The sequence below is a fragment of the Xiphophorus hellerii genome, chromosome 23, assembly GCF_003331165.1.
Source record: "Xiphophorus hellerii strain 12219 chromosome 23, Xiphophorus_hellerii-4.1, whole genome shotgun sequence".
Taxonomy (NCBI): Eukaryota; Metazoa; Chordata; class Actinopteri; order Cyprinodontiformes; family Poeciliidae; genus Xiphophorus; species Xiphophorus hellerii.
Window position 1 is genome coordinate 22,188,561 of NC_045694.1, and position 22,008 is coordinate 22,210,568.

The 22,008-nt window shown below is 38.3% G+C and overlaps 1 protein-coding gene across 1 annotated transcript in view; it reads left to right on the top strand.

Moving 5' to 3' along the window:
- The window catches only part of ctnna1 (catenin (cadherin-associated protein), alpha 1), a 72,821-nt gene extending 58,097 nt beyond the window's left edge, over window positions 1-14,724 (top strand). The window contains exons 17-18 of the mRNA XM_032554332.1: window positions 11,983-12,117; window positions 12,980-14,724. Of these exons, the coding sequence (XP_032410223.1) occupies window positions 11,983-12,117; window positions 12,980-13,270 (426 nt within the window). The 3' untranslated portion in view covers window positions 13,271-14,724. The remainder of the gene's footprint in view (window positions 1-11,982; window positions 12,118-12,979) is intronic.
- The last annotated feature ends 7,284 nt before the right edge of the window (window positions 14,725-22,008 follow it).

The window sequence follows — 22,008 nt, forward strand, 5'->3', positions numbered from 1 at the left end:
TTTGAATCATCTGAATGGGGAATAAGCTGCCCTGGAAAGTCACTTTTTTATATGCCTCGCTGCAGCTTTTCAAGATGCATATTCGCTTTAATGAAAACAGTGTTATCCCCCAAAGAAAACAGATGGGCAACTGTGCAGTTGTGTATGTTGGTCTGTGCATGCCTGCACGAGAAGCTTCTGTTGACTGGCATTGGTTCTCTGTAGGCACATATGCATAGATGTATCAGATTTAGAGGAGTATTTACCCTTTTATCCTCTGCTATTTGTAGAAACTTGTTTCTGTCTTTTATGCATATCTGCAGTTGATGTGTGTGTGTATACAGACATCCTTTTAAAAGTTTTGGGGGTTTGAAGCACTCAATGTATAAATAAATGAGGAGCTTTGGCTGTTGGAACAGATGTTGCAGCCAAGAGTAAGGACCCCTTCAGCCTCTGAACCCATCCTGCTGTCCCTCTTAGCCTTTCTATCTTGGCAAAGACCAAAACACTAGCGCACCAGGTGATTCTTAGCCCCTCCGACATGTCAACGAAGACGCCTGGAGACTGTCGTGGGGGTAGAGGGAAAGAAAAGGCTTCAGATTGGAGAGGTGGAAAGAAGGGGGCAGTGCATTTTTTGTGGAGAGCGGTACAACCCTCTTGAGAGATGAATCCATTAAGAGTGTTTCGCCTTTTAATTAGCAGCATAATTGCCAGGTGGCAGATTTTTCTTTCTTTCTTTCTTTCTTTCTTTCTTTCTTTCTTTCTTTCTTTTTTTTTTTAATACTGGTGGTTTATATTTAGGGCCATACCTCCTAGCAAAACAGGAGATGTCACCAATCCATATGCACCAAAGCATGGCACACGTGGTAAGGGTCGGCATAGTCAAGCAGCAGCAGTAGTTAAGTGAATCTCTGCTAGGATGTTCACAGACTGACAGAGTCAGAGGAGCAAAGGCAATGCTGGGACTGTTCATTAACCTAGGCATATTAATCACTTGCGTTCTGTGCCTCTGGCCTGAAGGGTCTGTGAGGGTTTGCTCCTCATATAAAACACATTGGCAGATGGTCCCAGACTGATAGAACTACATCTCACTCCACCTTTCCTTTTTTTTTTTTTTATAACACTGCCATGTAGTGTTATGGTTTTTAGAATATTGTCTTCTTCATAAATGTGCAGGTGGACATGGTGTGGTTTGGACTTTTTTTTTTTGAAGACTGTTAAATATGTGCAATGGAGCCATATTAAATTTTAAAGAAATGAGTGTAGTGTAGAAATGAGCTGCAGGATTTAGGTCATTGCTGTACAAAGGTCTGCACTGCAGTTGATTAAGAATTTATGACCCTACTCTGCAGGGAACCTTATGAGGATTTCTTCCGAGTTGCCTGGTAAACAAATAATGCTGCGTAATTGAGATTTATAATACAAAAGTGTTATCCTCTGTGTAGCCTATAAATTTTGGCAAATGGCCTTCTCCTCATATAAACACTTTAATAACGGAAACACGAGTGAGAAGGGTTAGTCTTAGGATCAGCATGCTTTCTCTGTTCTTGTGTGTGCCATGCGAGTTTCATTCTCATGATGTATACTGACAACACAGAGTGTACTTTTCCAATTTGCATTCAATCAGTAAAGATTTATGGTGATCCATAGTCTCTGTTGCTGGTCACAGTCTAATCCCAGGTCTGGCCCCAGACACTCTGCAGCAGACAGCTTGTAAATTACCTGCTGCAGCAAAGAGGTAAAATCGCCAAGAGAGTCCACAAATTCTCAGCTCAGCAGACCAAGGGTCAGTCACAGGCTAACTGCAATTTATACTAATCTAGTGAAGCTCTTCTTTTCTCTGCTTGTTGATTTTTAGTACGTTCAGAAATTTTAAGAGTGTGGCTTTATCAAAATTCAGACAATTTCATGTGTTGATGCGCCATTCTTGGTTTTAAATAATTATAAAGTAAAGTGTTTTGTTCCCCTTTGGTTTTATTTGTCTGCAGAGTAGTAATTTAGCTTTGGCTTTACTAATCCTCGATTTGTAATCGCACCACTTTCCCTTTAGCCACATTGTTGAAGTAATGTGGCCCATTGCAAATGCAATGGAAATGGCTCAATCCAAATATGAAGCATTTTGAAAATGGATTTGGTGAAGATAGCAACACAATAGGCTGTAAAAAGTGGCCATTGATACTGGCTAATGGTGGATTTTCCTTTTTTACCCTTTAATTATAGAAAAAGAAGATTTACAAAACCTCCGCAATTACAAAATATTGTCTTTAAATCCAAAGACAATATTTGGACTAATTTAGATGTACACATACATCTAAATTAGAATAACAAGGAAAGTTAACTGAACTGAAAGTTCTAATTGGACAGAATCATTACAGACTGGTATATTCATGCATTTATTTTCTTAATTCGTCAAAAAAATTTACATAGGACAAAGCAAAATAAGGTTTATACGTCCATGCACTGTACCATATATGCACTTGGTCAGGACTCCTTTTGCATGACATACTAATCAAAGCAGTGTAGCATAGAGCCTGTGGGTCTGAGAACTGTTGAGCGACCACAGGCTGCTTTCATAGCAGCAACCAGCTTCCCTGCTTTTGTTGGCTCTGATGTCTCATCATCTTCTCGACAATCCTCCTTAGACTTGTTTGGGGGTTTTGGTCAGAGGAATTTGTTGGTCAAACGCATGATGGTTATTAAAGCAGGTAATGGGGCTCTTTAGTTGTCTGGATAACTGGAAAATTCAATTAAAAAATACTTAATTGATCCCAAAGGGAAATTAAATGTTGTAACTCATTAAAATCAGCACTTTGAGTTTCATAAATGAGTTTCAGTTTTTGAAATAATATATGTAAATAAATCAACTCTTTGTTAATTTTTGAGTTGCACAGTTTAACAAATATTTTGCAAACATTTATGTGCGACTTGCTACAAGTATGACTTTCATTTTATTTGTGTTTTCAATAATATCAGTGCACTTTTCTCCTTTTTCTGTCTTCTATATTTTACCACCATGCTGTTTATACTGGCTCTATTTTTATAGCTTTTAAATTCCAGTCTAGTAAGCATTTCTCATGAAACTGTGTATTTATCTTGAAGTGTCTTCAGGCCACTGCTTGGGATTGATCATCTCCTGTCACTGCTTAGCCATATCTTGAATCATAGTTCTTACCTAGAGAAATAAAATGGTCTCTTCAGTGCATTGCTTCCTTTATCTCCTCAAACTTTGTCTTCGATCTCAGACTGTTATTTCCAGAGGGAATAAGAAAATTGTTTATCTATGACATCGCTGAGTTTCTGTAGACGCTGTAACATTTTAGCACCAGATATTAGACGCAGGTTGTTCTGCAGAGTTGTTTATGTAAGGTCTTATTTGATTAAGCTAAACTCTGATCCAATAGGTGTAATTTAAGTTTAAAGGTCCAGGTGAGCGGGTGTGCATTGAGTTATAACTCAGGGATCCATTGGGTTATGGTGAAAATTTGCCTATAAATATCTTTCTTGGTGAAATGATTTAGACATATTGTATCGTAACGTCCAAAAGTCAGCTCCACTGTTAGAAATTAAGAATTTATTCTACAACAAAATATCATATCAAACACTGGAGGCAGATCTAAGTAAATACATTGAATGACTACATTTAGTGTGTCAAAATTTCTAGAATTGTTACAATTGGTTTTCTTTAATCTGTTTAAGCTAAATGCAAAAAGAGTTTAAAAATACCCAATTGGTGCTTATTACAATTTATACAATCTGTCCAAATTTTATTGCACTGAAGTTCTTGGGATTAAAACTAAGCTAAAAAGAGTTTTATTCTTCATCCATCAGATTCTAACTTTTTTGTACAACTGTTGTGAAATTGGCTTTTGGCTGGATGGATTCTTGCCATTAATTTCATCCAGTTTCCATTATAAATGTCCAGTCAGAATGGGATTCAGACAGATTCAGGCCATGTGGAGCTTTTTTCTCTACTCTTAATGTACCTTCCTTCCCTCGGCACGACTGTTCACTTAATCATCCTGAAAAATATCATTGTCAAGCCTGCTTTTGATTGATGGAATGAGAATTATACAAGATGTCAAGGTGCACCTGTGTACTTACAGACTCAGCCATGACCGTGTCTCATCAAGTCCTTCATGTGGCACACAATCCTACATTCATGAGCTTGGAGAAGTGCTTGTTATCTGTAGGCAGTCGTCTGTTTAATTGTACCTAAACTAAACTAATCTGATGTCTTAGAGGAGAGACGCATCCGAAACATGTAAGACATCAGGCCCCGAGGACCAGAGTCCTCTGGTCTCGATGCTTTGATTTCTGCCTGCATGTTTCTTTTTTAAACCCATCCAATGCTTCGCTTCAAAGTGCAGACAAAATGTTATACGAGTCATCTTCTCAGAGGCGTTTCATAATGGCTTCCATTGTTTCCTCTGAAAGCTCTCATGTTATGACTGTTTTCTGTCAATCAGAATCCCACAACAGCTTTTTGAGATCCACAAGGACTCTTATGTGCTGACTCATTTGCATATTCACACTTGTCATTATATGCTCTAGAAATGCAAACTACAATGCAATTTATATTTTTGCATCTACTTGATCTGATTTTTTTTAATTTTTTTTTATTGCAAAGCATTATATGTGTTTAATTGTAGTCTGGCTTATTTCTTAATTTTTTTACAAATCAAGAACGTTTAGCTTTAAAGTAGAAGTTTCTCTTGCCAGGGGGAACAGCTGAATTAACGTTCTTATTTTAGAGGCGTGATTACATATTTTTGCCAAGGGTTGTATATTTCTGGGCAGACCCGGACATAAACTGGAACTTGACTTGTTGGCAGAAACCTGAAAGTGTGAGTTGTTTTAATTCATTTTGAAATGAACAGGAATGAGGCATCAGCATTTTTTTAATGCCTGTTCGCTGCAGGGACTATAATTATTTCTTTTCACTTCAAAAGAATAATAAACCAGCAGGGATGTAATATAATAAGTAATTTGTCAGACGAAGGTATTGTTGTTACTTGCACTTTTTAACCTGGTAAAACTTTAGGTGCCCTCCCGTGATGCTGGAACCTCATGTAGTTTCAGGTCGTCATAAGCTGCTTCAATTAGTATTTGAAGATAACTTATACTGAAGGAAAAATTATTGTAAAATATGTTTGCTTATTGTGACTCTTTAAGAGGTCTGAATATTTCAAAATGTTCTGTGGCCAACCAGAATCTCTAAATTGAATCTTTTCAAATCAGAATTAAGAAAAAAAATAAAACCCTCATACCTTAGCATTGCCTTTCCATAATTATGACACTTTAGATAAAAAAAACAACTTAAAATTAGCTTTCTTTGATATGATTGTGGTTTCTCAAATGACATTTTTAAATCCAAGATGAAAAAGGCTATTTTGAAAGAAAATTTGGTAACACTTTATTTGAAGGGGTGTGCATAAGACTGACATAACACTGTCATAAACTTGACATAACACCTGTTATGAACATGAAGAAATCTTCATGAATGTATATGTTGTCATGAAGTTTCATTCAGTACATAATGACACTTTTAGTGCAAAGTTGACACTTTTAATAAACTTTTATTGTAACCTTTAGTACAACTTTGCATTAAAAGTGTCATCATTTACTATATGACACTTCATGACAACAGTCAGACATTCATAAAGACTCTTTCATGTTTATAACGGGTGTTATGTCATGTTTATAACGGGTGTTGTGTCATGTTTATAACGGGTGTTATGTCATGTTTATGACGGTGTCATGTCAGTCTTATGCACACCCCTTCAAATAAAGTGTTACCAAAACGTTTCTCAGACATTTCAACATAAATGTGTGGTTTGTTTTAGTCTGGTTAGCAAGAGAAAGCATGGCTTTCAACAGGAACACTTAACAGAATACAGCAGAGTTGCTCTGTTTTATCCTCTTTGAATTTTAACATCTATAATGGGACTTATTGGATGTGAAAATGTTCCTACTATTTTCAAACTTTTAAGATAAGAGTTTGGCTGGCTAATTGTTGATATCTCCAAAACACAGTTCGAAAAATGAAGTGATTAATTTTTTTTTAATAATAGCTTGTTACTTCCTCTGACATCAGCTCTGGTTATTGCATTAAAATGTTGCCTGTTCACGACAGTTGATAGTTTCCCAAATAAAAATGCTAATTAACAGAATTGCTATTGGCTGGTCAAACCTTTAGGATAATCAGCCATCATAGATCTGCAACAAATTTCAGATAAGTTCATCTCTACTTTTTTGAATGCTAACGCTTACAAGGTAGTCATTTCCTCCTGCGATAGAAAGCGGCCACCTACTCGGATCTCCTTGCAGCAGTGTGCATGCTCTCACTGCATGCAGGAAGTGATAAGCAAACACGCGAAAACACTTTTTGGGTTCACTTCCCACGGCGCTCCCCACCAGGTTGCTGGCAGCGACACATTAGGATGCGGCCTTGTCAGTAAATATTGGAAACTGGCATTTCCTCTGGGTGATGCGTCCTGAAAGGTCAGCGCTGGTTGGCGGCAGCTCAGGCGCTCGGCGCGTCTCGCCTCTGTAATGGAATCCAGTGGAACTGCATGGCATTTCCATTGATGAGACCTGACCGTCCTGTTCATCATTTATCTCAGAGGTTGTTACTTTATACACAGCACTGTCATGGGGTTTCCTTCAACATCCTGCTTTCTCTCTCTCTGGACTTTTAGATTAATGAAACATTTCAAGTTTTTATTTTTTCATTTATTTATTTTTTGGACTCAGCTTAAAGTCGTTTCTGCATGTTGGAGAGAAGGCATAAAAAATTGAAAGCATCAGTTTAACTGGATCCCTTTTAAGTATGAAGCCATTGATGTATCACAGATTAATTTAGCATATCTAAATGGCGTTCTGCTACATTTTGACCTGACTTTATCTTTTATTTATTTATTTTTTTAGAAGCAACCACTAAGGACAAGAACTATACAGGAATCATTGACATTTCAACCTGCACTGCTGGCTCCTTTTTTTTAGGTGGTGACTCACCTTTTCTATTAGTTTGCCTTGAAAAGAATTAAGTGCTGAAGTCTCTCCTAAACGTCTTTCTGCTTTCCCATTTCTTTCTACAACTGGACACAAACACACTCCAATGTAAGACCTAAGGGACTCTTTTTGTTGCGACTCTGATAAAAATTAAATAGCTCTGTGTAGTTGGAGTTCATGTCATTAAGTATTTTTTACAAGTTTGACTGAAATTACAGTCTGTACCAAATTTAGCATTTGGCACAGACTTAAGAAATAGTACACATGATCTGCGCCAGTATGCTGATATTATTTGACCTGCAAGTTAAGATGTTGCATATGTGCTAATTTCCTACCGAGTCTTATTATTTAACTGAAAAATGACTGAAAATAGTTTAATCTCTATCTTGAATGATCAAAAGCGATATGTTGCATTTTCTTCACAAAAACAATTTCCCCAATTTCCCTCGGCCCTCTCGGTACAACTTCACCATTCGCATGTGACAGCGGGAGCGCCGTTCCAGAGTTTCCTGAGTGCTGAGGGAAGCCAGCAGCTGAAGCGAGTATGAGCACAAGTGATGCTTTCACAGTGCCCTGCTCTCTGCCGTCTGAACACTTCCCCGAGCCTTCATTAGCATGGCTGCTGCATTCAGCCTCATCGCAGGTCTTTGCATTTGCATCTGTGCCTCTGCGCACGCACAGTTTTCGCGCACTTGCTGTCTCACTCTGACTTAAATGCCCCTCCCAACTTTAGTTGAATCCTCTTGTTCTTTTTTTTCCCCAGTCGGATTTCTCCCTTATTTACTCCTCCACACTGTTTCCCCTCTGGCTGACTCTTCATCCTTGTCTTTTCTCCTGATTTTTCTCTGGTTCTTTCTTGCCTTTTATAACCTTCCCCCTCCCCACCTCTCTTTTCACCAGTCCAGCAGCCATGTTTTGGTCCTCTCCTGTACGATGATCAACCCCTCCAGCTCTATTTCCCTTTGCCTTCTTATGCATAGTTTCCTGTCATAAAATGGCAAGTCTCTTTTCTTAGCCTGCTCAATGATATTCAGAATAATATTCTGTGGTGAGAACTTTGCAGATATAATGATTAATAATTGAACTCTTCTGTGTTCTCTAATGCTCTGATTAGATGTGTGTGAATGAGCACTTAATGCTGACTTGGTAGTTCATAAATAAATGTATGCTCGCGTGGTTTATATCTAGTAGTGAGTCCACCATATTCAGTGGAGCACTCCACACTCCCACCAGGGATACCGATGTGCTCAGCAGGATTAGATGTGTCACACAAGTTGTAGTCTGTTTGAAGTATCTGAAAAACAGGATTCCTCTCTTTCCATTTTGGAAACATTTTATGTTGGTGTGCTTGTGTAAGGAGACTAAATATACTGCTGTCCCGAGTACTTAGGCCTGTGAAAAATTCTCACAGCAGGTGTATCTCGTGTAAAAGTATCAAAGTTAAAGTGTTTACTTGAATTTTTAAAGCAAATGTAGAAAATGATTGGATGTTTAAGACTAGAAAGGAGAGATTATTCATACTGTTGCAAAAACAGTTTAGTACGTTAAAACGTTATCTATAACCATTTTTTTAAACCATGCCCTTAAGCAAAAATATAAATATCCACAAATTTATGTTTTCAAATGTTCATTGCATTGAGTATAACTTTTTGCCCTTGATGTCTTTATACAGCAACACAAGTATGACCAGCTGAAATTAGCTAGTGAATTAGCCAGGCTATCAGCTTGGTAGAGCCTGGAATTGACTAACAGCGATGCAGCTTTTGCCTTTCCATCTGTAGTTTTATAACAGTTCTAACTTACTAATAGTGATACTGGATGACTTTTTCACCTCCACGTTGTTTTTTTTAAACAGTAATGTTTATCCTTCCAAAAGTGTAGTAGCCTTCTGTCTGCCAGCATCACTTCTATTCTATGTACTATATAGCTGGAGTAAGCACATTTAGCTTTCAGTGACATCTTGCTAAAATGACTCTAAACTGTAAAAATCATAAAGTGAAAACTTTTTTTTTTTCCTGTTTAAGGTAACGTTCAAAATGTTGGTGTATTTCTATACAGTGAACTGGGGCATGCAAGGTTCTGACCATTATTTTCTTGTTTAGTTGTTTAAAAATGCTTAATTGTTCAAGACATGTATGTAGACCCAATGAGTCGATTGCACGGCACTGATCTTCCCAGCTTCTGTTTTTCTCAACTTCAGGCAATTAAAAGATGGACTGCTGTTAAGTTCACATTCTCCCAGCACTTTTGAGACACTTCTAACGGATATTCACCTCAGGGAGCCAAGTTCCTAAAAACACTGGCATTTAAGTCTGTTTTTTCTTCTGGCCTTGTCACTCGCGTTGTCAGCCATGATCTTTTTGTAGCAACTAGTGTGTTTAGTAGATGTTGCGAGAAGCTGGCCGGCTGTGATCTGTACCAAAGTCTGTCTGTTGATCATTACTGATAAAGCATTTGTGACTCAGGTCATTCTGATCTGATTTAAAGCGCCAGGGCCCCCATCAAAGTGTTTACATCCTTCACTTGATGAGCAGCTAAGAAGAGTACTGTGGCCTAATTACTGTGCTGGCAGGGGGCTTGTTTAGCTAACCAGGAAAGGGATTGGAAACGGTGGAGCCCAAGTCTAATTACGACGAGATAAAATGATTCAAAGAGATTGCCAGTGCTAAATGAGATGCATTTACGAGGTTCTTCACATGCTGCCACTTTAAAGTGGATTTTATGATAATGTATTTCTTGAAGTTGATGTGTGTATGTGGGCGGGGGTTCTGGCTGTAATTTAGTGACTGTGTACACCTTGCCATCTTTTGAGAATCTCTTCATTGAAGCCGAAATTAGAGGCTTTTCAAACTTGGGGTTCAACTTACAAGGACTCCAAATTATTTTGCCAGAAGTTTCAAACCCTTTCATTTCATTCACAAGTCCTAACCCCCCACCTTTGCAAAAATGCTTCACTCATAATGCCTCTGCTGATCACCAACCAAACGGTGTGAAAATCATTGTCTGGCACAGCTTGAGCCTCCATGCTGGCCCTCTGTTACTCACAGATTTCATTTAGGTCTGGGACTTTGCTTTTTTTATGCCAATACTACAATGCCATTTATTATCGGCATTGTACAATAAAGGAGGCTGGGATGGTGCAATTAATCAAAGTTTTATTTTGATTTTCAATCCAAATGATTTAAGAAAAAAATTGACAAATCAAATGACTTTGCCTTGCGTCCTTTATGACTTCCTCAATGCAGAAAAGAGTCATTTAATGTGGATGTAGGGTTAGGGTTAGGGTTAGGGGAAACAGGAAAGCAGGGTAGGTTTTCGCCTCCCTTTCATTTTGGATACCGTCTATATTTCATGTTTGCCTTTTATTGTGGAATTCATTAATATCATTAATAAGGAAATTTAAATATATCAATTTTTTAAAAAATTGATATTTTTAAAAAAATTCACTTGATGAGCAGCTAAGAAGAGTACTGTGGCCTAATTACTGTGCTGGCAGGGGGCTTGTTTAGCTAACCAGGAAAGGGAGACAGCGATGAAGTGTCCCCCGCTTTGGGGGACACTTCATCGCTGGCCCCCAAAGCGATGAAGTGTTTCATCGCTTTGGGGGCCAGCGATGAAACACATCGCTGGCCCCCAAAGTTTTTATAATTTTCCAATGATTCAGAGAAAAAGACCAACTGATGGACCAAAGTAGGTGAGGTGCCAGTTTCCTTCCTCTCACTGTGGAAAAATTGACCAGAAAGCAGCTGAAATGCTAGTCCTTAAAAATTAACACATTAAAAAAATGAAAGTATTTAAAAAGCTGTGGAGATTGTTTCTTGTAAATTTTAATCTGCGCTCAAACGCACAAAAAACTAACTAAATTATTAGAAAGTCGTCTCAGTACTGGCAGGAGGTGAACCAGCACTAGCTTGCTCTTTATGCAGCTTTCTGTGCAAAGATCTTTAATACGGGCCGGGTATGTCTATTGGAGACTTTGTAGCCATCTGTGCCAAAGGAGATATTTCTCTACACATAAATAAAAAACGCAATGTGTGTTTTTAAGGGAAGTGTTTGAAAATATCAAACATATTTAACGGACCTAAGACTCACTTGCTGAAACAACTTCTGTTCTTGTCATCACAAAAATAGACAAGAATTAATGAACGAGGTGTCTGAATGTTTTTTGGTGAATCGGTATATGTCACAAGCTACACTTGCAATGAACATTTGATACTGATTCTTATTTTACTTTTTTTTGTTAATAAAATAGTTTAATATTTGCCTACAAACTGTTAAAATTGAATTTCAATTATAATTAGAGACTGTTGGGTGGAAAAATTGGCTACACTGTAAAACATATAAAAAAATACAAGAAATGAATTACATAATGTAGATTTAATTTGGTTTCCAAACTCAAGAAATAATGGTGGTAAACTGTAATTACAGTAGACATGTTTTTTTTTTCTCCCATAACTAATAATTGAGGCAAAAATAATACCACAAAGCTGAGTTCTTTCTCCAACACTTCATTCATATCTTCACACAATTTTGCATTTTCCCTTCCAACCAACATGCAATTTTAAACTTTACCTGTTTGTTTTCCTTTCCCGTCTACTGTAACAGAGACTGTAGCGAAACGCCCCCCGCCAGCAGCTGATTGACAGCACTTTTCGCCCGGTCATACAATTTGCATTGTGCGTTAAGTGATCACACTGTAACCTTGTGAAGACAAGACAGCAGGTTGTGGGCGTGTGTTTGTCATTTTGGCTCTGAGTGCGCTCATAGTGTGGGTGTCTACCTGTCACACTGCTACTATCTTATCCTGATTAAGTGTGAGATGAATGAAAAAGTACACAGATATGCACATTAGTGTCTGCAACAAAAGCTACAAAGACTATCGTTTTTTTTCTTTTCCTCTTTAAAACCAGCTGAAGACGTATAATTTTTACTCAGATGTGCAAATGTGTTATTCCACGTTGTTTAATCGTGTTTTTGTTGTCTCTCCCGCAGTGTCCCGACTCTTCCTGCAAGCAGGACCTGCTCGCCTACCTGCAGCGCATCGCCCTGTACTGCCATCAGCTCAACATCTGCAGTAAAGTCAAAGCTGAAGTTCAGAACCTGGGAGGGGAGCTGGTTGTCTCTGGGGTGAGTCCAGCTTCTTTCTTCTTCTTCTTTTAAACCGAGCATAATTTTTTTTCATGCTGATGAGACAAATTTTAGTGAGTGCAGAGGAAGTCAGTGACGCCGTTTCAAATGTTCCGCCGTTTAACAAACCAAAGTGACTGATAAATGAAAACATTTCAACTTTCCATAGCAGACAGGACAGTCATTGTTTTTCTGATGCTTCACCGTTGCTCACCTTGCAATTTGTGGCTTAAACAGATTTTTTTTCATGCATTTATTATGATTAAATTGAATGCACTGCTTACTTTCTGAAGCTTAATTTATTGCTAAAATCCATGACAAATTCTTAAAGACAAAGGCTGCCAAAACAAAGGCTGATTCTTTTTCCACAAAAAAGGAATGAATGTCTCAAATGTGCCTGGCTGTGTTCAACAAATGTTTTCTAACCTTTCCACCTTCCAACTTAGCAATGTTCAAAGCCTTTAAGCAATAATTAAGCACTTACTCTCCAGTTTAAAATGGCTACATTACTATACCTGAGTGAGCAGGGTGTCGTGATTTTTGCCCTGCTTCCTAAAAGAACACAGAGAAGACTATTATTCCAGCATTTTTTAAGTGTCACTAGTGTCTCTGGAGCTGTTAAGCGAGCAGATTAAATTAGGGTGACCTTTTTAGATATTCTGAAACTCGCCAGACGCCAGGGATCCTCTGCTGCATACGTTTGAGTTTTACGTTTTTGGCCCAAAACCAGAAGTCATTAAGTGGGGATGGCAAGTTACTTTTCAATTTACATGAATTCAAATTGTGTAAAATAAAAAGCACTGTAGCAACCTTTCGTTTTCCCAATTGCTTGATACTAACAGCTTCTCTCTTCTCGGTTTAGTTGGACAGCGCCATGTCCCTGATTCAGGCAGCTAAGAACCTGATGAACGCCGTGGTGTCCACTGTCAAGGCCTCCTACGTCGCCTCTACGAAGTACCAAAAGAACAAAAACATGGAGGCACTCAACATGCCCGCGGTCTCCTGGAGAATGAAAGCTCCCGAGAAGAAGCCGCTGGTGAAGCGAGAGAAGCAGGACGACGGGCAGACCAACAAAGTCAAGAGATCTTCGCAGAAGAAGCATGTCAGCCCTGTGCAGGCTTTGAGCGAGTTCAAAGCCATGGATAGCATCTAGAAAACCCCCAGGAGGAGAGCATAAGTATGTAGCCCAAAAGTATAGCATAGATTGAGCCTTTTATTAAGTCAAATCAAAGAGCTGTCATTTTTTCGTCAGCTTCTTCGTTTGGGCCGTTGTATTCCTCCACTGACTCATTCCTAACTTTCAGATTTGCTTTAATCTGCAGCATTAACCGTCTCTTCTGTAGAAAGTGCAGTCAGAAGGGAAACCAACTGGATAGGACTTTTTTTTTTCATTTATATGAGAAGAAAATGTGGATACAGAAAGTAATTCCAATTTTTTTTGTTGTTTTTGATGAATTAAATTTTTTTGAACACGTTTAAGTAAAACTCTGGGGCTGTACGGTTTTCCCATTATGTTTTTGACAGACTGCAAATAACAGCTATGCAAAATTAGCTTCTCCTTTTTTTGTGTGTGTCTTAAGCAGTAGCTGTTAATCTAAATAGTGAGATATTCAGTTGTTCGTCTTCCATAAAAAGAAAGCTTCAGGCCATTTCTATATGTGCTTGCATTTATAAATCCTAAAATTATGTTCAGAAGCCACTAAACGCCTAATAACTTTAAACTTATCAGATTTGTGTCGTTGCTTTAACATTTGAACAGTTAAATTTTGTTTCTTTATAAAAACCCTCATCTCAAATCCTGATCATTGTCAGCTGTTCTTTGTTTTATTTTATGACTTCATGTATTCAAACTGACACCACTGCTACTCACTTTAGTGCTTTTTTCTTTTTTTAAAGCTTCTCAAACTCCTGAGAGTTTGGAAGAGCTCAGAGGGCTGCAGGATGAGCGGAGTGTGCGTCAGTACTTTGCAAAGCCAATGAGCTTCATTTACTAGTGAGACCAAACATCTCCACGTTCTGAATGGGTTCAATTCAACGGGATCAATATTTTCTACCTGCTGTGTAGAGTTTGCCTTTAAACTTCTTGTCCTTGAGCTTGAACACTAAAATTTTATATCAGAATCTTTATAAAACCATAAATCCTTTTTTTCCCCAGATGATAGAGCTTTAAAACGAAATGTCTTTTTTTTATTTGTAATGTGTTTTTTTTGTTGTTGTTTTTTTTTTTCTAACTAAAACCAGTGGGGTGGAGCTGTAAGGTGCGGAGGGGTCGTGCAGGTTTCTGCTTTTGAGCAGGTCGTTGGTCCACAGCAGCGCTTTGAGATTCTGCTGCTCTTGTCTTTGAGACCTTTGCTTTGTTGAAAACATCATGTCCAGCCGGAGGGACATGTGAAGTTATTGGACGAGGTTTTCTTTTTAAGGGTGAACTCCGAAACAGAAAATGTCAGTGGATTGTTTCCCCATCTTTTGCTCTATTGTTTGGTTTGAGTCTTGAGTTGAAATACTTTGCTGTGGATTTTATTATTATTGAGAGCTGACTTATTAGTGCATACATTTCTTATATTAATGTGCCTGATTTCTATCTTAAATAAACAAAGTCAATCCATTCGTCTGGTTTGCATTCTTGCATACTGCACTCTTATTCTCATGCTTTTAGGTCATGCAGTGTGTTGCCATTTGACTATTTGGAAATTAAAAGCCATCTCAAGTAACTTTCTCCCACTAACTATGCACTGTTTCATAACAATGAATTATATATAAATATCTCCCTGTAGTCTTTGTTACTGACTTGGGGGCAGTCTACAGTATGCTGTTTCAACATGCTCTAGTGCTGCGGTTAATTTTCTCATCAAAAATGTGCCCATTTTAACGTTAAGTGGCTCGTTTAGTGTTGCGCTGCTGACTCGTTGCTGCAGTCAAAGTGTAGCGACTGCGGCAGAGAAATTTTGAACAAAATGTTTCATTCTTGAAGTGTTGCGGTGACATAATTAAGGAGGGGCTCTGAGAAGACACCTTCACGTCTTCATACCGTCACAGATTTCTATCAGGATCTAGCTTTGCTTCTTCATTAAAAAATATTCTAGCTTGTTTTAAATCAGGCTTTTTAGCATTTAAGAACTTACAACCAATAAGACGGTAAGTAGTCATACGCCCGGAGATCAAACGTTAATGATCATCTCATGAAAATTAGGATTTCATTCAGTTTGAATATTGAAACTTGAATAGTTTCAATCAGCAAAACTCGATTGTGATTTTCTACATCAAGTGTTTATGACGATGAAGTAGCTACAGCTAATGGAAGCTGAGATTAAATTTTCTCAGTTATTTTGCATAAGGTCTGAGGCTGCATGACATTAGAAATATAATTTTAATTAAAATTGTGATGTTTATCAGTTCCGGTTCTTCTGTTTTTAACGTTACCGATGTCTCCAACACTGCTTAAGTTTAGAATATCAGTCGCAAGTCACCGACAGGTGGGGGGAAAAAAGATGTTTTATACAAATTTGTTAAAACCGTCACCAATGGCTCTATCACAATAAAGTTTGCTTGGTGATAAATTGTTTTGGAACTGTTTTGAAGTAATATGTTAATTAATAATGCAAGTTTGCTCTCTGAGACTATTCATGTAATTTTGTCAAGAACACTCCACACTAGAACTGGAAGATATTTTAAATATCCAAAATGAAGCACAACCATCAAAAAACAATAAATAAATAAAAGGGAAATAAAAACACAACATAAGGCATGAATAAAACTGTCTTTATAAACAAAATTAACAAACCTGAGCATTTACAATAGATTCCAGTGTGGGGAACCACCTGTAGGCTAGCAGAAAGCACAGGGAAGGATTTGAGCAGTGCACACATGAGGGTGATTGACAGCACTAAGATCCCTAGACCCCTGAATTGCCCTTTTTCTTTTTGATAAGTTAAGCTGTGACAGACTGCTGACCTGGTAACAAGCACCAGCTTTTCTCCTACCCTGTAACGATTGAATAAAACGAATGATAATCAAATTTATTTGTTTGGGAGGCTGAATACAAATGCAAGTCACGCTTGCATATTTAGTCAACGCGGCCCACAGAGGTGGATAAAACGCTGAAATAAACACCAGGGGGCCCTGATACAAATTTGCAGAGCTCAAATGATTTTTAAAACCTTTAATATCTTGAGAAATAGTTAATACCCTCCAAAGGGTATATTAAGGGACATACAAATTTAGACCAGGACCACGCAGCTAAATGAGTCATTACTCATTTCATTTTTGCATGGAGGGAAGAACCACTGTGGAGAGCTTTCTTAAAGCTTTTGACCTCGAAGCGGAAGAAGCACAGTGTGACTCAGTAGCACTAACGATGGCTCTTTTTCAACGACTTTCTCAGCATGCCTAGTTCATTATGGAGCTCACACAGAACCTGGAATCACCTTATTTATCTTCAGACTCTTATATTTTACTGGCAAACGGGACGTACATCGTACCACTCTCCACACACACACGCACACCACCCCCAAAACACTTGCCTGCAAATTGTATACAAATAATAAAAAAAAAACAAGTCCATTCAAAGCTCAACTAAACAGAACCAGAAGGTGTGTGGGCTTTAACTCTGCTGTTTTCCAGTCATAACCTCTGTAGTAGTAGCACAAGGCTAGTAGCACCAACCTAAAATAACTTTCTAAAGAAACAATTTCTGCATATTTGTGAGCCAATATGATAAAATGTGATCTTTGTAAAGAATCCAGCTACCTAACAGAACGGATAGAGGGTAACTTTAGTCACATTAGATTCACTATGAGACTGAAGAAATAAAAGTAAGCTCTATTTTTCCATGGGTTATTAATTGTTAATGTCAGTATTCAATAAGTGATCTGATCATTTTCATATCTACCACAGCCCTGACCGTAAATGTTAAATGTGTAGATTTTATTGTACACTTACCTATTGTTTCATAGCTGTCTAAACACATTTCATTTCTTTTGGGTTCAGTTATTATAGACAAGCTTGCCAGAGCAAATATTTTCCACATTATTATTTTTTTTTTTTACCCCTCCAGGGGATCTTTTGTGGGCTCTAGTGTCCCTTATATGACAGTGGGCTGACAGGAAACGGGGAAGGAGAGGGGGGAAGACATGCGGCAAATATCGTCGGGTCCGGGAGTCGAACCCGCGACGGCTGCATCGAGGACTCAAGGCCTCCAAATGTGGGTCGCGCTAACCCCTACGCCACCCCCACATTATTATTTTTTGACTAAACTTTATGCATAAATATATGTACCAAGTAAATTATCTCCATACAATAGAGCAGTAACCTGTGTGCTGGTTTGAACTGATCTGTTTTCAGGAAAAGACCTTAAAGTTTAAACTTGATGCTGGTGTAACGTGCAGCTGATCAAGTTGCAATGCATGAGGAAAATATAACAGACAAGAACCAACAGGTGGATCAAAGGCAACCTAATAAGTCAATAAAATAAGACCTGAAAAAAGGCTTGCATTGTGGTCTATTCTAACCAAGTAAAACCTAAATAGCAGGAGGAAAACTTCTTTAGCAGCGACTAAACTTTATTACATTTCCAAGTCCAACGTGCTCTGGACTGCAGCTGCTTTAAATGATATTTCCCCTCCTGGTCCACTGGGGGCTGATTTCAAACCTTGTTTAGCCCCAGGTGGAGCTGTCCAGTCTCATGTGGTGCTGATTGCTGCCCCAGCAGAGCAGCTTGAGCTTGTTTTTCTTCATCCAGGTCCACGCCGGTGACAATCAGCTGATTGTAAGGGAACATATATTAAATTGCTTAATTTATTTCCTCTTTCATTGCCAGCAAACTAATCAAGCCAAGGTTTTTGTAAACTACTGCACTACAGGTTGCCTTTTTTAAAGATTATTGTTGCCTTTTTATTTGCATCTTTTGAATCCAACACTAAATAAATAAATAAGTAAATACACAAAGGAAATTAATTAAGAGTCACAGAGTCAGACCTTCTCGCTGTTTTTCATGACAGACATCTTTGACATGTTTGGTTAGCATCACTCCTTTTACTGGTCTTTATAAAGGTGGATATTTGTTTGCCTGTGAGTAACTGAGTAAAAAAATGTATGAAATAATTCAATTTATTTGCGATTTTAAATACAACTTGTTTATTTTCTTCTTTTTATATAACTTGTTTCTATTCAAGAAATGCCAAACCTCGAAATTGAACTAGCATGGCCAGTGTTGGCACAACCGCCCCCTAGTGGCGGCTGAAGGGTAGAGAAACTTAGCAGCAACATTATATAACTAGCAGCACAAAACCTTGCAATATATATATACTGTATATATCTATATATATACAGTATATATATAATTTGAATAATTATATTCAAATTAATACTTTCTACTTAATTTATCATCTAGTTGGCAACAAAAAGTGAAATATTTTTCATAATCAATAAATATTGAATAAATTCAGTCGGAAAGGACAGTGCATCCCAGTCTGTTGCATAGCTACAGACCAGACGCGTTGTAGGCAAAAATAATGGACAACGGAGCAAAGGAAGTAGGTGGCCTGGCCAAACAAGTCATTTTAAAAAATCATGTAAATGAGCGGGTTTATATGCAGTTCTTAGCAACACGTTACCCCAGGATGCATTAAGTCCAAAGTCAGTCCAAAGAAGTTGATGCTATGAGAAATGTCTTTCAGGGTAATTATCCTTGTGTGTGTTATTTTGACACCTTTTGACACTGACCATATACACCCTTTCATTTAAAGGCAATTCCCCGATGGCGTGAACCAAAAACTATTCATGAATGGTTTGTAGAGCACAACAATGACTTTGAGGTGTTGTCTTGCCCCTTAGGTTCCCCAGATCTCAGTCCAATCTAGCATCTGTGTGGTGTGCTTGACAAACAAGTCAAATCCACAGAGGCCCCATCCGAGCTCCTCTGACAGCAAAAAGGCAACCAGCACAGTCTCAGCCAGGTGTTCATGATGTTATGATGCCAGAGTTTTCACACTGCACAAACCTGAACCATTTCTCATTAAAGCATGTATGTTCTTTTTATTGTTACTCGTCCTCTTTCCCTGTTTTCTCCTAGCACGTATTTTCAGTCTGCTTATGCATGGAAATCGCTTTAATGCGCGTTGGGAACCACGATGGCTCAGATTCAAGTCAAACCCTTCGCACTTCTCTCCACACATGACAAAGCTCTGTTTTCAATTCTGCAACCCTGTCAAAGTGACAAATGTAGCTATTAAGACTTCTGCACGACGTCAAATATATTTATAGAACCTCAGAAGGCTTTTTTAATGAAATTGTGTTAAAAGTTAAAAACATTATCAGCATATTGTGTCAGGGTGATAAATCTGGTGGTAATAATAAAAAAAATACTAAAGTTTTTCAATTTGATGTGATTCAGTTTCACAAAAGATGGCATGTCTTTAAATCCTAAGCCTTGTTTGCTGGTTCGTCCCACTTCCTGACAGCATGACCCTCCTCGGCTGCCCCGAGGACCGACCACGCTTCTCTGTAAATAAGGATTTCCCACAGGAGGCTCAGATAATAACAGGATGGATTCCCCTCTGATGCTCTGAATCGGGGAACCTGAATCAGCCGAGGGCCTGAAGAGCGAAAACAACGCTCCGTTCTTTGTGTGAGGTTTCTGAATACAAATATGACACAAGAGTCGACAACGCCGAGCAGCTCCTCGTGTCACAGACCCAGCTGCCGGTCCCCCCCCCCCCGCCTCCCCTCTGCTCTATTTGTGTTGTGCTGTATCACTCAAACCGCTGTCATTGTATGACATGTTTGAATGAAGTTTTATCAATCACAGTGGTTAAGTACGACAGTTTAATCAATAGCGTAAGTTCTCCTGGGTGCCAGGGATGCGCGTTTAAAAAAAAAAAAAAAAAAACAGAGGATGGAAAGAAGGAAGGAAACTCAGAGCTGAACATCCATAATCAGAGGAGTGCAGGGCCTTGTGAGGGGTTATTTCTTGAACTAAGCCGTAGAAAGCGGGTTTCTGAAGCACCTGTCTGTCATTTGATGTTTTCAGATTGAGCTCTGTTATGTGGAGTTTATAAATAGCAGGTACGGTTCTCTGAAAGGAGCGGTAAAACCCACACCTCGGGTCAAATGAAGCAGTCCTCACTAAAATGTCAGCAGCTTCTCACAGGATCTAAGAGGACAGCAGGACACAGAGGATAGGCTGTCAGGTATTTGGGACTTCTGATACTCTCCGAACACACAGAGAGGCCCTGTTGTTCAGCATGAGTGTGAGTACTTTGTAGAGAAGCCATTAGACATGAGAAGCTTTCCATTTGAGTTATCAGAGGATAATTACAGAGCAAAGTCAAAACTTAGAGGTATAGAGGCATTGCTTTTAATCTAGTTTCAAGGTCTTCCAAACATTGTCCCGTATTCATTAGTTCAACCTTTGCAGAATGCCAATATTTTAAAAAAAAAAAAAAAAAGTAGAAACATTAATAACAATTTTATCTGCAGGAGGCTGTTTGAACAGGGATTTGTTACAGATGTCCTCTGATGCCAAGTACACCAGGAAAAAAGAGGAAAAGCTTAGCAAAAACTAGTTAACTCCAGGGCAGCAGGAGAAATACAAATACTTATTTGCTTTCAATAAATTGCATATCAATGGACTGTTTATTTACGGTACTCACAAATCATACATCCAGTGGAATATTTCAAGCATTACTTCTGTTAGTTTTGATGAATATGGCTAATAAAAACCCATTAATTTGGAAAAATTTAATTAAAAAGTGATTCACGGGGAAATAGCTGATTTGTCCAGGCAGTCACTGACACCCACAGCAAACGGCGTGAGTAAGCGATTAGGCCATGTAATTTCTAAAGGAGCTGGCTGTTCACAGAGAGCTCTATCCACATGTAAGGGTGGAAAGTTGAGTGGAAGTAGAAAAGTGTGGTAGGACAAGATGCAGCAGCAACGTCCAATAATCTCAACCTTAAGATGAATGTCCATAACCAAGAGTTATTTTGTAATTTCACAAGAAATGGAGCACATACCAGAGGCGCCGTTGAAGTGTCTTAAAATATGTATTTCAGATCAAAGTAAATTTTACATTTTATTTGAAAATGGATGTCACAGAGTCTGGAAGACGAGTGGAGAGGCACAGGCACAATCCACATTGCTTGAAGTCCAATGTGAAGTTTTCACAGTCAGTGATTTGCGGCTCCGTGTCTAATGCTGGTGTTGGACAAAGATCAACATTACCTGTAGTGTGTTTAGTGTTGAGTTTTTTAAAGAGGATGAAGATGAAGGCCACTATTAAAGCAACCTGGGCTCCCTTATCACCTCCATGCTACACTGCATAAATGCAGTAACTCATGCAAAAGGAGCAAAAATCAAGTATCAAGCACATATCTTTTTTCTTGTCTACAATATTAACATTTCTCATCACCTTTTAGCCATAATCTTCAAAATTGACAGACAAATGCTTATGTGTAATTAGTCTATGTGACATGTGACACTTTTTAAATCGAATTACTAAAAGAAGTGAGCGTTTTACTGATATTTTAATTGACTGATATGCATCTGTCATAGTTATTTAAATTATGTCTTCCTGCATGTACGACTCTGCTCTCAGTGAGACGTGCATTTTTATTTTCCACTTCTGTGGAGTCAAAAACATTTTTGGACTTCCATTAGAGTATGAAAGCACATTTTTCTTATGAATATAAATCAAACACCGACTCCAGGCCGACACCCACAATAAAGGCAAGCTCTATTTGTAAAGAGGAACTACAGTATCTGAGCAGTGAAATTATTTTTTGCTGTTCTCGTTATAAAGATCAGCCACATTGGTTGATGATCTCACTAAACCTTCTTTCATACCTTAACCTTTGGATAAAATTGCTCCTCAAATCAGATCCATAAAATGAGCT